The sequence below is a fragment of the Arachis stenosperma genome, chromosome 4, assembly GCF_014773155.1.
Source record: "Arachis stenosperma cultivar V10309 chromosome 4, arast.V10309.gnm1.PFL2, whole genome shotgun sequence".
NCBI lineage: Eukaryota > Viridiplantae > Streptophyta > Magnoliopsida > Fabales > Fabaceae > Arachis > Arachis stenosperma.
In genome coordinates this window covers 144,248,063-144,263,314 of record NC_080380.1, presented here as the reverse complement: position 1 = coordinate 144,263,314, position 15,252 = coordinate 144,248,063, and the positions used below count along the sequence as shown (strand labels likewise).

The window sequence follows — 15,252 nt, the reverse complement described above, 5'->3', positions numbered from 1 at the left end:
AAAAGAAAGCAGCAGCAGTTTTTATGAGACAAATTCTAGGCATCAGAACCATTCCCCTCCGAAACAGCATCCTCATCAACATCAGTGGCAACATCTTCATCATTTTGAAGGTTATCAATGAAGGTCATCAATACAGCCACCCTATCCCTTGATTTCTTCAGGAAGTTCTCATGCTTGCTAGCCAGCTTCCTTTTCTCTTTGCTCAATTCAATCAAGTGGTTCGATTGGGAGACGAACTCTTGAGCAACATCCCTGACCACATTCAGCAGAATGGATTTCTTTCAAGTGAAAATGGAAGTACCCTCAGTGGAAGGAGCAGTAGAATCCTCAGAGACAAAATCCTCATCTTCATCATCTAGGACAACTCGTTCAGATCGAGTGGGTCCTTTGTTCTGTTTCACTGAACCACCCCCTTTTAGGTATGAATGTCTGTTCTCATATTTCTCATTGGTCAAGTCAACACCAAAATACTCAAAGATACAAGTTAGAAACATGCCATAAGGTAGAGCTTTGTCTTTTTCACTTCTAACAGAATCAAACATGTATCTAACCATCAAATATGCAAATGAAATTTCAGTTTTGGTGAGAATGGCATATAAAACAAGAGTGTCAGTGTATGAAACCCTTTGATATGAACCACTTTGAGGAAGTATAATGTGGTTGACCATTCGGTGCAACTGAGCACGTTCATATCCTAGGGCTTTGTGTGTGGGTGTAATGCCATCTATTAAGGAAACATGTTCACAAATGCTAGCCAGTGCATCATTGTAAGAAACACCAACTCCTTCATCCCACTTAACTGACGTGTATGCACAGGGCCCAACATCAGTATATTTCAAAGCTTCACTGATGGTCTCATTGTTTAAAATGATATCTCGGCCCTTGACATACGAATGAGCAGTGCCTTCATGATAAGTCATGTTTGCATAAAACTCTTTGACCAATATGGATAAACAGGTTTTTGATGTCAAAAAGGTGATTCCAGTCCAGAAAAATTAAGTTGTCAACAAAAGGAAAACCTTTTCTTTTCAAAGATGGCAGATCAGTGAGAAATGAAGAGCATAGGGTACGGTACTGGATGACTCCCTCATAAAAATCATTATTCATGGCAGATTTGAATCTATAGGGGTTATAGTTTGAATGAGAGGTCATAAAATGGGCTTTGTGATCAAATGGTCCAATTTCTGGTTCTTTAACATTTTTGAGAGAGACTCGAGTGTTACCTCTCTGTGAACGCACAGGAACTGACCTTGCCCTGTGTTGTTGTGGCTCAGGAACAGGTTCCTCCGTCGCCGGACGCTTCCCTTTGGATGAGGGTGGCTTTGAAGAGCCAGGTTTTGACGAGGCAGGTTTGGAAGGCGTTGCCTTTGGTGGTGGAGTTGGTTTGGCAGAGGCAGGGAACCTTGGAGTGTTCTTGGTTCGAGCCATGGGGTCACACCGAGGAGGAGAGGTAGGAGGAGAAGGAGAAGGGGTAAAGGTTCGGTCTTGAGAGCGAGTGGAAGGCTTTGTGGGTATTTTGTAAATCTTCTCACGAGGAGCCCTTTTTGCAATGACTTTCTTCCTCATTTTGGTTAAAATGATGCCTTTGATGAAAGAGAGATAGTGGTGTGAGAGGGAAGAAACCGAAGGGTTGAGGAGAAGTTATAGAGGGAAGAGAGGGAGTGTTGGTAACCGTACCCAAAAGCAAATTTCCAAAACCATGCAACTGCATCACCATTTGAAAAGACTTGACACGACATGACCTCATAAAAGAAAGATTTTATTTGATTTTTAAAGGTCAATAAATAATTAAAAAAATTGAAAACAACAAAATTAACCTGAAACCCCCTATTTTGGCCAAATTAAATTTACTTGAAAACTTTTTGGGCCACAAAACATTTAGTGAAAGCCTTTTATGAAACACACAAAAAAACAAACAAGATTGTAACATTCACATTTGGGCCTTGAGGTGGTATGAAATCAATGACACACACTTGGACCACTCTTGATCTGAATAATGAGGTTGGCCCAGATTGAGATTCACTTGAAACAAGCCCAGATCACACTGACTAGATGGAAACGTTCATCACTTGCCCAAAATTGTCTCATGCCTGTTTATGAGACAAAAAGCTCCAACAAATACATCAGTGTTTTTCAAACAAGGAATCATAACTCAAAATTCCTAGACAAGTCCTAAGCATGCAAAATCTATCCTCAGCCAATGGTTTTGTGAAAATATCTGCTAATTGTTCTTCTGATTTAACAAATTGAATGCAAATATCCCCCTTTTGGACATGTTCTCTTATTGAGTGAAATTTCACTTCAATATGCTTAGTCCTAGAGTGCAAAACTGGATTTTTAGAAATATTGATGGCACTCATATTATCACACATTAAGGGAATATTTTCAGCATTTAATTTGTAATCAGCAAGCTGTGTTTTTAACCATAAAAGCTGAGAACAACAAGAAGAAGCAGCTATATACTCAGCCTCCGCAGTGGATAAGGCCACTGTTGGTTGCTTACTTGACCAAACATTTAAGGACTTTCCAAGGAAGCAACATAAACCAGAAGTGCTCCTTCTATCAACTCTGTCACCAGCAAAGTCTGCATCACAATAACCAACTGCAGAAAAATCATTAGTCTTAGGATACCAAAGACCAAAGTTGGATGTGCCATGAACATATCTAATGATCCTTTTAACCGCAGAAAGATGTGACTCCTTAGGTTTGGATTGGAACCTAGAACACAATCCAACACTTTGCACAATATCGGGTCTAGAGGAGGTTAAGTACATAAGAGAACCAATCATCCCTCTATACCTAGTCTCATTAACATCTTTCTCATTGTCTCCCTTATCCAATTTAGAATTCGGGTGCATGGGAGTCCCCATGGTTTTGGCATTTTCAAGACCAAATTTCTTAACTAATTCCTTGGCATACTTTTCTTGATGAATGAAAATACCATTTTCAGTTTGTTTAATCTGTAGCCCAAGGAAAAAATTAAGTTCACCCATCATACTCATGTCAAATTCACTTGTCATGAGCTTTCCAAATTCAGTACAAAGGGATTCATTTGCTGATCCAAAAATAATGTCATCAACATATATTTGGACTAAGATAAAAGAATCATTAGAGTTCTTGATAAATAGAGTTGTATCAGTGGTGCCTCTTTGAAAACCATTTTTCAAAAGAAAAGAGCTAAGTCTCTCATACCAAGCTCTAGGAGCTTGTCTTAAACCATAGAGAGCTTTAGACAATTTAAAAACATGATCAGAATGCTCTTTATTTTCAAAACCAGGAGGCTGCTCCACATATACTTCTCTATCTATCACACCATTTAAAAATGCACATTTCACATCCATTTGATATAATTTAAAACCACAAAATGCAGCATAAGCTAAGAGAAGTCTTATGGCTTCCATTCGGGCAACAGGGGCAAAAGATTCATCAAAGTCGATTCCTTCTTCTTGGTTATATCCTTGTGCCACTAGCCTTGCTTTGTTCCTTGCAATGCTACCATCTTCTCCCAACTTGTTCCGGAATATCCACTTGGTGCCGGTCACTTTCTTTTCGCTTGGCCTTGGAACCAACGTCCACACTTGGTTCTTTTCAAACTCAAGAAGCTCATCCTCCATAGCCTTAATCCAAGATGGGTCATTAAGGGTTTCCTTGACGTTTTGAGGCTCCATTTGTGAAAGAAGGGCAATGTTTGAACCTTCATTTGCCTTTCTAGTGGAAGACCTAGTTTGCACTCCATGAGAGACGTCCCCAATGACAAATTCCTCAGGATAATTCTTTAAGAACCTCCATTCACGAGGTCTAGTGGACTTGGAGGCAGATTCGGTCACCAATGGAATCTGTATGCTGCTGTCTGCAGAATTTCCTTCAGATTCATGAGACAAAATGGAATTGTCTCTTGAATTTTCAGCATTTGCTGTTTCTGGTTCAGCTTGTTCAGAATTTTCTTTTCCATGATTCTGAGCAGCTTCATCATCCTTTTGAGCTTGATTTCCTGCATCACCATCTTCCAAAATGCTTTGCACCAAGTTAGTATCACAAAATGTAACATGTATGGATTCTTCAATAATTCTAGCATCTTGATGATAAACTCTATATGCTTTACTAGTTGTGGAATATCCTACAAACAAGCACTCATACGCCTTTGGATCAAATTTTCCCAAATTTTCTTTGTTATTCAAAACAAAACATTTGCATCCAAAGATGTGCAAATAATCTAAGTTTGGTGGGTAGCCTTTCCAAAGTTCATAAGGGGTTTTCTTCAAAAATTTCCTTATGATTGTTCTATTCAAAATGTGGCAAGCCGTGTTAACCGCTTCAGCCCAAAGAAATTTTGGAACATTACTCTCACAAAGCATAGCTCTTGTCATCTCTTGTATGCTTCTATTTCTTCTTTCAACAACACCATTTTGTTGTGGTATCCTTGGACAAGAGAAGTTGTGAGATATTCCATATTCCTCACAAAAGGATTCAAACAAATTATTTTCAAATTCAGTTCCATGATCGCTTCTTATAGAAGAGATTTTTAAATCCTTTTCATTTTGAATTTTCTTGCAAAAAGGTTCAAAGGCCGAAAAGGCTTCATTTTTGTGTGCAAGAAATAAAATCCAACCAAACCTAGTATAGTCATCCACAATTACTAAACCATAATGTTTACCACCTAGGCTTTGAGTTCTTGTTGGACCGAATAAATCAATGTGTAGCAACTCAAGTGGTCTTTTAGTAGAGATGTCTTCCTTTGGTTTAAAAGAACTTTTTGTTTGTTTTCCCATTTGGCAAGCATCACAAGTGATGTCTTTGTCAAACTTTATCAAAGGAAGACCTCTTACTAATTCTTTCTTTACAAGTTTGTTTATTTGAAACATACTTGCATGGCCCAATCTCTTGTGCCATAACCACTTTTCAGAATCTTTAGAGTGGAGACAAGCTACATTTTGATCTTTTAGTTCATCAAGAGTAAGTCCATACATATTATTGAAACGCTTGGCAACAAACATCACTTCATTTGTCTTTTCATTTACAACACAGCATTCAAGCCTTTTGAAAATAACTAAATATCCTAAATCACACAGCTGACTTATGCTCAAAAGATTGTGTTTTAAACCACATACCAAAAGCACATCATCAATGAAAGTAGATTGCTCATTACCTACTTTTCCAACGCAATGATTTTACCTTTACCATCATCTCCAAAGGTCACAAAACCTCCATCATACTTATTCAGTTTGATAAAGTAAGTTGACCTTCCAGTCATGTGCCTTGAACATCCACTATCCATGTACCACATGTCCTTTTTGTTCTTGGATGCTAGGCAAATCTGCATGAAGAGTTTCAAGTAGCTTTAGGTATCCAAACTAATTTGGATCCTTTGAAGTTAATCCATCTTGGTTGCCCAAGAGCATTGAAATCACAAACAACATTGTAAACTTTGTTTCCTACAACTCTCTTTTCAATGAAGCATTGTGCATATGAGTGACCATATTTCTTGTAATTAACACAATGATTTTCTGATGTGTGCCGCTGAAATTGAGGTGAGTTATATTGCTTGAAATGATTAAAGCTTTGAAATTTTCTGGTTTTTGGAGGAGATGCATTTCTTTTAACAAACTGATTTTTATTAAAGTTATTCCTCTTTGCAAAAGTATTTTCACCAGAATTTTTTTGAACATTATTGCCTTTCGAATATGAGGTTTTGTTGTAAAATGATGGTTTCTTGAAAACAACCTCATTTTTCGAAATATAGCCCAAACCTGGTCGGTTTGAACTCGGACCAGTTCTTGGTGAAATTTCAGTTTCATTTGTGTATTCTTCATCAGATTTTTCTTCACAAGTGGAAACATATCCGATACCTGATTTATTTGGTATGGATTTAGTATTTGATGAAGAGGCCACAAATTTTATAGAGGAAGTGTTGGAAACATCATCTTCCTTGGCTATGTAGCCTAAACCAGATTTTTCAAATAATGGTCTTTGACTTGCAAGTAATTTGTCCAAGTTACTAGATCCTTGTGCAAATTTTGCCAAGTCACCATTCAGTCTTTTAATCAAATCATTTAATCTTTCATTTTCAGCAATTAACTCATGAGAAGGATCCACAATGTGCTTTTCTTTTAATTTTTCAAGTTCAGATTTTAAAAATCTGTTTTCTTCAATGATGTCCAAAGCACATTCAGTTTCCTTTACTTTTTCTTTTAAAAAATCATTTTCAGCTCTTAACACATCTCTTTCAGATCTGCAACCATTGTATTTATCAAGCAGTTTTGAGGTATTTAAAGTGAGATCATCAATAATAACATGCAAGTCCTCAATGGTCAAATCATAATAATTTACCTCATCAAGATTGTTGTTTCCAGCCATGAAACAGTCTTTGTCATCTCCTTCAGATTCTTCTTCTTCATTTGAGTCATTCTCAAGATCTTCCCAAGCTGCCATGAGTACTCTCTTCCTTTCCTTCTTCCCTTTGTCTTCCTTTTTGAGCTTTGGACAGTTTGATTTGAAGTGTCCAGCCTCCTTGCAATGATGGCACGTCACTTTGCTCAAGTCCATCTTGTGCTCCTTTGAACTTGAACCCTTGTATTTGCCCTTGTTCTTCATCATCCTTCTAAATCTCCTAGCAAAAAACAAAAGTTCGTCATCTGAAATACCATCACTAGACTCACTCTCTTTCGGTTCTATTTGTGACTTGAGGGCTATTCCCTTTTTCTTTGAGTCTGTGTTTGTGTGTGTGGCTTCATAGGCAAGGAGTTTTCCTCTCAGCTCATCATAGGTTATGGGACTTATGTTGTTACTCTCGGTTAGGACAGTGGCAGTGTTTTCCCACTCTTTTGTGAGGCTTCTAAGGAGTTTTCTTACTAAGGTTTGTTCTGCATAGTTTGTACCCATAGCATCAACGTTGTTGATTATGATTGAGAATCTCTCAAACGCTTCATCAATGCTTTCTCCATCCTTCATGCTAAACATCTCGTACTCTTTTTGCAGCATATCAATCCTCGTTTCTTTGACTTGTTTAGTGCCTTCGTGTGTAACCTGGAGTTTTTCCCAGATTTCTTTGGCTGTCTTGCATCTAGACACCTTCCGGTATTCTTCAAAGCTGATAGCACAGTGAAGAAGGTTGATTGCTTTAGCATTCAGCTCAATCTTCTTTTTATCGTCTTCATTCCATTCAGCTTCTTCTTTTGGAGTCACCACTCCATCAGCACTTATTTTTGTTGGGATCTTTGGACCGCTCACAACGATCTTCCATAGGTTGTAGTCAATGGATTAGATGAAGATCCTTATCCTTTCTTTCCAGTAGGAATAGTTCTTCCCGTTGAAGAAAGGTGGTCGGTTGTTTGACTGACTTTCAGTGAGGGTGTAGGCAACTGTGGTTGTGCCCAAGTTGTTCGCCATTGGATCTTTGCTCCAAGCGGTTAAGCTTGATTCTTGAGACCTTAGCTCTTGATACCAATTGAAGGTTGTGGTAGGCTTAGAGAAGGGGGGTTGAATCTATGCCTTCCTTTTACAGTTGCTGTTTTGACCCTTTTTAATCACAGTTACAAATCTGATTCTGTTTGAACTTAGCAGCGGAAATTTATGAGACAATTTATTTTTGTCTCATGAATATCAGAAAACAGAACATGACAGAGAAGAAAAAGCTAACACCAGCATATATTCTGGTTCGGTTGCTTTGTGCTATGCAACCTACATCCAGTCTCCTCCACAAATGTGGAAGAATTTCACTATAGTTAACAGTATTACATACACCAATTTCACACTCAAGTTCTAGCCTAACTTGACATTGGCTATGCTAACACCTAACTATTTACTTTTAGTGCTAACCCAACTAAGAAAGGGATACCAAACAGGTTCAAAATACAAGACACTTAACCAACCTAAAGAAATCTGAAAATAACTCTAGGCTTTTCTCTCAAGAAATTACAGAAAGATAAGCTTAGAAAAGTACATTACAATCAGAAAAACATGAAGGAGATTGACTTCATCAACAGCCTCTGTGCTATGCGAAAAACCAGATTAGCAAGCCTCTGATTTAGTTCTTCATACTGGCGGAATGCACCTTTGAAATAGGTTACACTGTCTAGTTAGTTGAACTTCTTCAAAGAGCTCTCTCAGAACAAACACCTCAAGTTCACTGGTTATCTCTCCTTGCTTTAGAATGAACAACAAGCTTCTTTTTATCTCCTTGCATGTTCCTTGGTTCTTCCTCCAAGGTCAACATCTTGAGCCTTGAGCTTCACCAACCCATAAGCTCACTTTTTCTTCTCAATCATCAAAGCAGCACCTTTTCTTCTGACTTTTCCATCTTGACCGAAAGCCACAAAGGAGTAACCAAAATTGTTTTCCAATGGTCAACCAAATCTGAACCCTTGAACACCAGCTTGGTCCCCAAGTTTTGATTAAGACCGTAGATACACAACAGAATAGGGCAGAGAACAACTTTCCCTTCAAAGCCATTTTTCGGATAGAGCAGAGAGTAGGGAAGAAAAGATGAAGATCTGATGCATGCAAGATGATATGGTTTACCTTTCTTAAGCTTGATTTAGCTTGGGATTTCTGTTTTAGCTTCTGTGCTTCAAGCTTCAACTCTCTCTTTCTTGCTTCTTTGGTTAATGGCTTATGGAAGAAGCTTTTCTTCTTTTTCTCTTTCTTGCTTTTTCTGAAATCTTGATGTGACTTGATTAGAAGGAAGAAGAACGTTGCTTTTAGTTAAGCAAGAGAGAGGGAATTTCAATTCTGAAACCAGTTCGGGCTTGGATCGGGTATTAGTATGCATGGCCCGATTTAATTTCTTTGGTTTCTTCCTTTGCTTTTGCTTGGGCTCTTTATTTTGCTTTCAGCCCAATATTCTTTGCTGAATGCCTTTTATTCCATTTGGGCTATTAACATTTGGCCTGCAACAATAAACAATTAGTTAATAAGTAGATATAATTAATCAACACTAATTATTTATTTTGCTCAAAAATAATGTTTGTCATCATTAATTAATTTAGTTAATTTCTTAACTCAACACACACATATTATATTATTTACTTAGGCTTAGAAAATGTTGTATACAAATAATTTTTAACTTTTTTATTTATCTTATACAATTTTTTTATTCTTTTATATTCTAAATTCTTCTCCTCACAAAACCAATTCTATTTTTCTCTTAATATATATAGAAAGGAAAAGTATATGAACCAACTAATAATCAGCCAAGAATAGAACAACATAATTAATCATAATTAGTTTTATTAATTTATAATTTAATTTGTTTTTTAAATTATTGTTGACCACGTTTAAAACATGAGAGAAGATACGCTAGTGATAGGAGAGAATCACGGAACAGATGCTTTAATCATTCATTAGTTGGTTCCATATAATTAATTATGTTTTATTAATGCGTAACACATGAAACATAGAAATCATATCGAAAACCATCCAATTTACAAGAAAAAGAAACATCCGTGTGCCTATTAGTAGCAACATCCGGTTAAAGTCACCGGTACCTCTGGTTTACCAGTTGGTTGATTCTTGACTTATATAGAGTTGGTTCCCTAGAATTGTTGATATAGAAATTCTGATAACATGAAACCAGTAACCACTTGTCTCAGATCAACTAATAATCAAGGATGGATGACTAATTTGAAATTGATATTATTGAACCCAACAGGTCGTTGCAGTTAGCTTGCGGAATGAAATTCATGGCCCGAATCAAAATGCAGCAGATTGGTTTCGTTACATGAGACAAGCAGCATTAGCCATTCACCAAGAAAACCCAAACTTGTTGATGATCTTCTCAGGTTTTGACTTCGCATCCGATCTTAGATTCTTGAAGGAAACTCCACTGAACGTAGAACCAAAGAACAAGGTTGTGTTTGAGACACATCACTACCCTTATTGGAACCCAACCTGGGACCATGAACCAATCAATACTATGTGTGCTGCAGTGAAGAGTGATCTAGAGAAAAAAGACGGTTTTATCCTTAGTGATGATCATTATGATTCCCCTTTGTACTTTGGTGAGTTTGGGATGGATTTCACTGCAAGAATACCAAGTGACGAGACATGGTTGACTTGCATGTTGACTTTCCTTGCTGAGAGAGACATTGATTGGTGTTGGTGGGGATTGCATGGTAGCTATTATTTCAGAGAGGGGATAGTTGATCATGATGAAGGTTGTGGTTTATTCAACTTCTATTGGAATGGATCAAATTACCCTCAATTCCCTCAGAGATTTCAGTTATTGATAAACACACTTCAAGGTATGCGGTACAATATCATAGGATAAATTATGGTTTTAGCTTCTCAACTTTGGGCTAAATTTTAATTTTGTTTTTAATTTTTAAAAATATTTTTTATTTCAAATATTTTATTTTATTTTTAATCAAAATTAATATTTTTAAAATGTATTATAATTTTTTTTGAATAATAAAGACAAAAATAGCCATTAATTATAATGATTATAGTAGTGGCTACTGGCTAAAGTGATTTAAAAATAAAATTAATTAAAAAAGATAATAAATCATTTCTCAATACCATGTTATTAAATATTATATAGGTAGTCATTATAAAAGTCAAACAAGTTTGTCACGATGATAGTGAAAATTTCTTGATTAATTATCAAAAGAATTTTAATATTATATTTGAACTAATATTGATTTCGATTAATGTTATGCATACCATTGCACAAACTTAATGAATATATGTGTTTGTTTATTATTATTATTAGAGGTTTAATTAAGTTTAATTTGTACAGATCCATCTTCAAAGGCACCATATTCCCACATCTTGTATCACCCACAAAGTGGGCTATGTGTGAAAGCTGATCAAAACTACAACCAAATTGAACTTGGTGATTGTAAAAAAGCAAGTGGGTGGAATCAAGAGGGAGACAAGATCAAATTGAATGGAGATCATTGTTTGAAATCTCTTGGAAAAGAGGGTGATCCTGCTGTTCTCTCATCTGATTGCTCGTCAAGTGACTTAAGTATTTCTTGGAAGTTCATATCTGATTCTGGTTTGCATTTACAAGACAATATCGGATTGTGCTTAGACAAAGATAGAAACTCATCAATATTAGTCACAAATAAATGCATTTGTGTTAGAGATTATGTTGGGTGTTTGGATAATCCCCAGAGACAATGGTTTCAATTGGTTCCAACAAATGTTGAATAATTATGTTATTTTTATCGTAATTATATACAAAAAATTATTGTAGACAGTAACTTTTAATATTTTTTGCCATCATTTAATTAGTACAAACATTAAATTATTTTTAACGAATAAATTTATTTTATTAATTCATATGTACAAACTCTAAAAAATATAGGCGTAAACTATATTGATTTATGTGTATGAGAGTTAATCCTCTTAATTTTGTCCATGATAGCATCAAATTTTTGGAGAATCATGGCTTTTGCATAGCTGAATATTGGTCCTTTGAACTCAAGATCATTTCATTTCTTAGCAAAATTCTGCTATATATATATACCTAAAACAAAATCTGTAATGTGATCCTGGCATAACTTTCTATCGAGCAGGAATAAGATCTTATGATACCCAACACAACTCAAATATATTACAGTTATACATTATAATACTAACATATAGTACAATCATATAAATATGTTACAGCTACACAACACTAAAAAATTGTACAATCTTATAAAGGATATAAATATGTTATAGCTATTCATCATCAAATTTCAGATCAAGTAACGCATATAAATATGTTACAGTTCATCAAGTCTTGTACCATTTTAATAAGCTTACTTATTTATACTTTTTTCGAGGTTATCAAATTTTAGTTTTTTTTTTCACGTTATGAAATTATCAGTTCTGCCATCAGTGTACTCTTAATTGAATAGTGATTGATGTTCAATTGCCGTTAATAGCTGCCCCTCCTAATACTCTTTAAGAAACGTCCCATCCAAGTAGATAAATAGTTGACATCCACCTAAAAAATCCTTCTTACAAGCATCAAGATAAATATATATTCTCTTAAAAAAGTTGTCTAAATCAGGCATCGGTGTTGTCTCAATATATAATGACAGTTGAACTAGGATTACACCTTAAAATCTCATCTCTGTAGTCTCGAAGCAATGAATATTGTGCTTTCTCCGAACCCTCAATTCTCTCTATAACTTTGACTATACACTGGTAGATCTTTCTCTCCTTTACATTTATATCATACTCTACTCTGGAGAATTACTCAGCCTCTTTCACTGTCAACGTTAGATGAGTTCTCATCTTCTTCTCTAATTCACCCACTACCCATTTTTCATTAGCTAATTTGCACTTGTTAGTCTCTTGTACAAATGTGTGGATCAACAAAGGTCTTCACTTGATAGCTTAGGGGATGAGTTCTTCAGACACAATAAATCTGTCATGGGCAATTCTCGTCGTAACATATGACTTTTGATCGTTTCGGATCAATTCGAGGAAGAAAATGCTCCATCTAATGGCGATGTTGTAATTTCTTACTGCTTTCTTGAATAATGCTATGTTTTCAAACTCCATTCCGACATCCAAATACACTTGTTGAACCTGTAGGAGCAGGCCTTCTAACATTTCTGATTTTTTTCTTGCTCTTACTCACTTCTTCAGTTGGAGTACTCTCTGTTTCAGCCTGAGATTGGGATTGAGGAACTGAGGCTGAACCTGATGCGGATCCTGCTTGGTGTTGCTGTTCAACTATTAGTTCAGGTACATATTGTGTGAATAGCTCATTCATCCTACTGAATGTATTTGTTTCTTGCTAAGTTTTTGGATCAAGAATTTTGCTTGAGCTTGGTTCATTGCTAGGAGGTATGTGGAGAGAAGGAGCTTTGCTTTCTAGTAGGGATGATACTTGGTGTGTGCTGCAGTGAATTCTTCAGAGTTTGGGTTAGGGTGAGAGAAGGCTCTAATGGGCTGGGAGTGGTTTTCAGTGGGCTGGGATTGAAGTTTAATGGGCTGAGAATGAGATTTAATGGGTTAGGAATGAAATTTTTTGTTCATTGACTTAGGCCACATTTTTAACTTATCCACTCTCCTTAGTTTTTCCTTCCTCTTTGCTATCCATCTTCTCTACAGTGACATTCCTAACTTCCATAACAACAACATCATCTTCACTAAAATGCTCTTCATCATCTTCGACTAGCATAGGAAGACTAATTGGATGTTCAGTAAACACATTCATTCGCCTATTATGATTTATGGCAACTTCATACATCTCAATTATATCAATGTCGATCATCAGTAATTTCAACCCATTTTTAAGCTTCTTACTGAGTCTCAACTAATAGCACTCATTCACAAAAGTATATCCAATATCCCTTAAGAGATCCTTGACGAAGAAGTTGTTAATGTGTCAACGTTAACCCTTCTAACTTCATTAACATCATCTCCAACATATTCCACATTTTCATTGTTATATTTTACAAACCTTCTACCATTGTGTATGAATAGAGTTGTATAAGTTGTTACTGCCATCTACCTTAATATACACAATATTAAAACTCATACTAGAATTAACATGATTAATTGCTAAAAAACTTAAACTAAATATTCAATTAAAAAAATAAATAAAATAATTAATATGTAAATTTATACTAAAAAAAGAACTTCAACAAATACAATCACTATCATAATAAAGATCATAGGAATCAGATATTTCAAGTTACTACTCCTACAATATGAAAAGTATGTGCATTTAAAATAAATAAAGAGAAAATAAGAATTTGAAGTAGGAAGTACTAGGTTGCTAAGCATTGGCATTAAAGCCAATATAATAAGTCATCATGATTTATATCTAGCTGTTAAATAATTAATCTCATCTACTAATTAAATGTATATAATATCTAGAAGAATATAAATTTGTTAAAATTTCTTAGTTTACTTATGGAATTGTCTTATATATCTAAGATATTCATTGTTATAAGCATATAAATGAAAGATATGGTTTTAGAAGAAGATACAATATTGAGAATGAGATGAGACAACGGGAAGCAAAGATGATGAATAGAGAGTGGTAAGTGTGGACCAATAATGTCTTGGTTATATAAGACACTATGCGAAATCAAAATTGAAAAAATTCCTATTCTCAAAATTAAGTTACTATTCCTATAGTATATATAATTCTCACGATGCATAAATCATAACGGTGCTTAAAATTTGTTTCAAGTGAATACAATATAAAATATATATACAAATAATTCAGTTTCATTCAATATTTCAATTATATTCGTAGTTATGTCAACCTATAAAATTACTTTATTCTCAGTTTGCACTGGCCACCATTACATATAGAGAAAAGTAAAGTGCAGTAAGTCTTTTTTAAACTAACAGCAATTAATCAAGAACATTCAAATTAAGAACTAACAACAAACAAAAATTACTAAATTAACAATGAATAAAGTATTAAAATTAATAACTTAATAAGCAATTATCAACAAATAATAACCTCATTAGTAAAATTTTGTAATATTTTCAAAGAAAATCATTAGTAAATTAAAATTCTGCAATAGCGTAGCATTTGTCCTAACTTAAAAAATGAAAACAATGATGGAAAAAAAAAGAGTAGAAATAAGCACTAACCAAAACATAGGCATGAGGGTGACGACGGAAACGTAAACTCTGAATGCACAACGAAGAAGACTTTTGCGACGGCGACTACACCAGCAATGTTCACAAATGATGAATGTTGGTAAAGAGCGACAACATCGGTTGTATTAAAAGAAAATCGACATCACCATTGATAGTACCAAGAAACTTGATGTGTAATTAGTTTAGCAAAATATTATTTTATTATTAAATTGAAATAAAATAACAATACATTGGATACAATGACGGACCTAGAAAATTTTAGGAGTGGGGGCAAAAAAAAAAAAAATTATATATATATATATATATATTAAATAAGTTTTGTTAAATATTATTAATTATACGAAAATATAAAAATTAGAAATAGTTAGGAAATACTTTTATTCTTAAAATACTATTCATTATATATAATTTATAAAAAAATATTTTTTTATTTTTAAAACTTAAAATTAAAATATTTTTATTAAACTACAGATAACTTATTATTCTAACTAATTTTTTTATACACATTTAATAAAAAAAGACTGAATTAAGTCAATTAACTGGCATATTAATGCTTAATGATACATTAGTATTTATAATTTGAAATTAGAATTATATATAAATACTAGAAAAATTAAATCTTTATATAAAAAGTATGTTTATATAAAATAATAGAAACATAATTTATAAATTTTTTTTATTTCTTTTTAA

General features: G+C 34.4%; 1 protein-coding gene across 1 annotated transcript; it reads left to right on the top strand.

The window, feature by feature from the left end:
• The first annotated feature begins 9,715 nt into the window (after positions 1-9,715).
• Positions 9,716-12,978, top strand: LOC130975818 (glycosyl hydrolase 5 family protein-like). Its single transcript, XM_057900549.1, has 4 exons — positions 9,716-10,238; positions 10,733-11,130; positions 12,583-12,681; positions 12,781-12,978. The coding sequence occupies exons 1-4, from the start codon at positions 9,716-9,718 to the stop codon at positions 12,976-12,978; spliced, it is 1,218 nt and encodes a 405-aa protein (XP_057756532.1).
• The last annotated feature ends 2,274 nt before the right edge of the window (positions 12,979-15,252 follow it).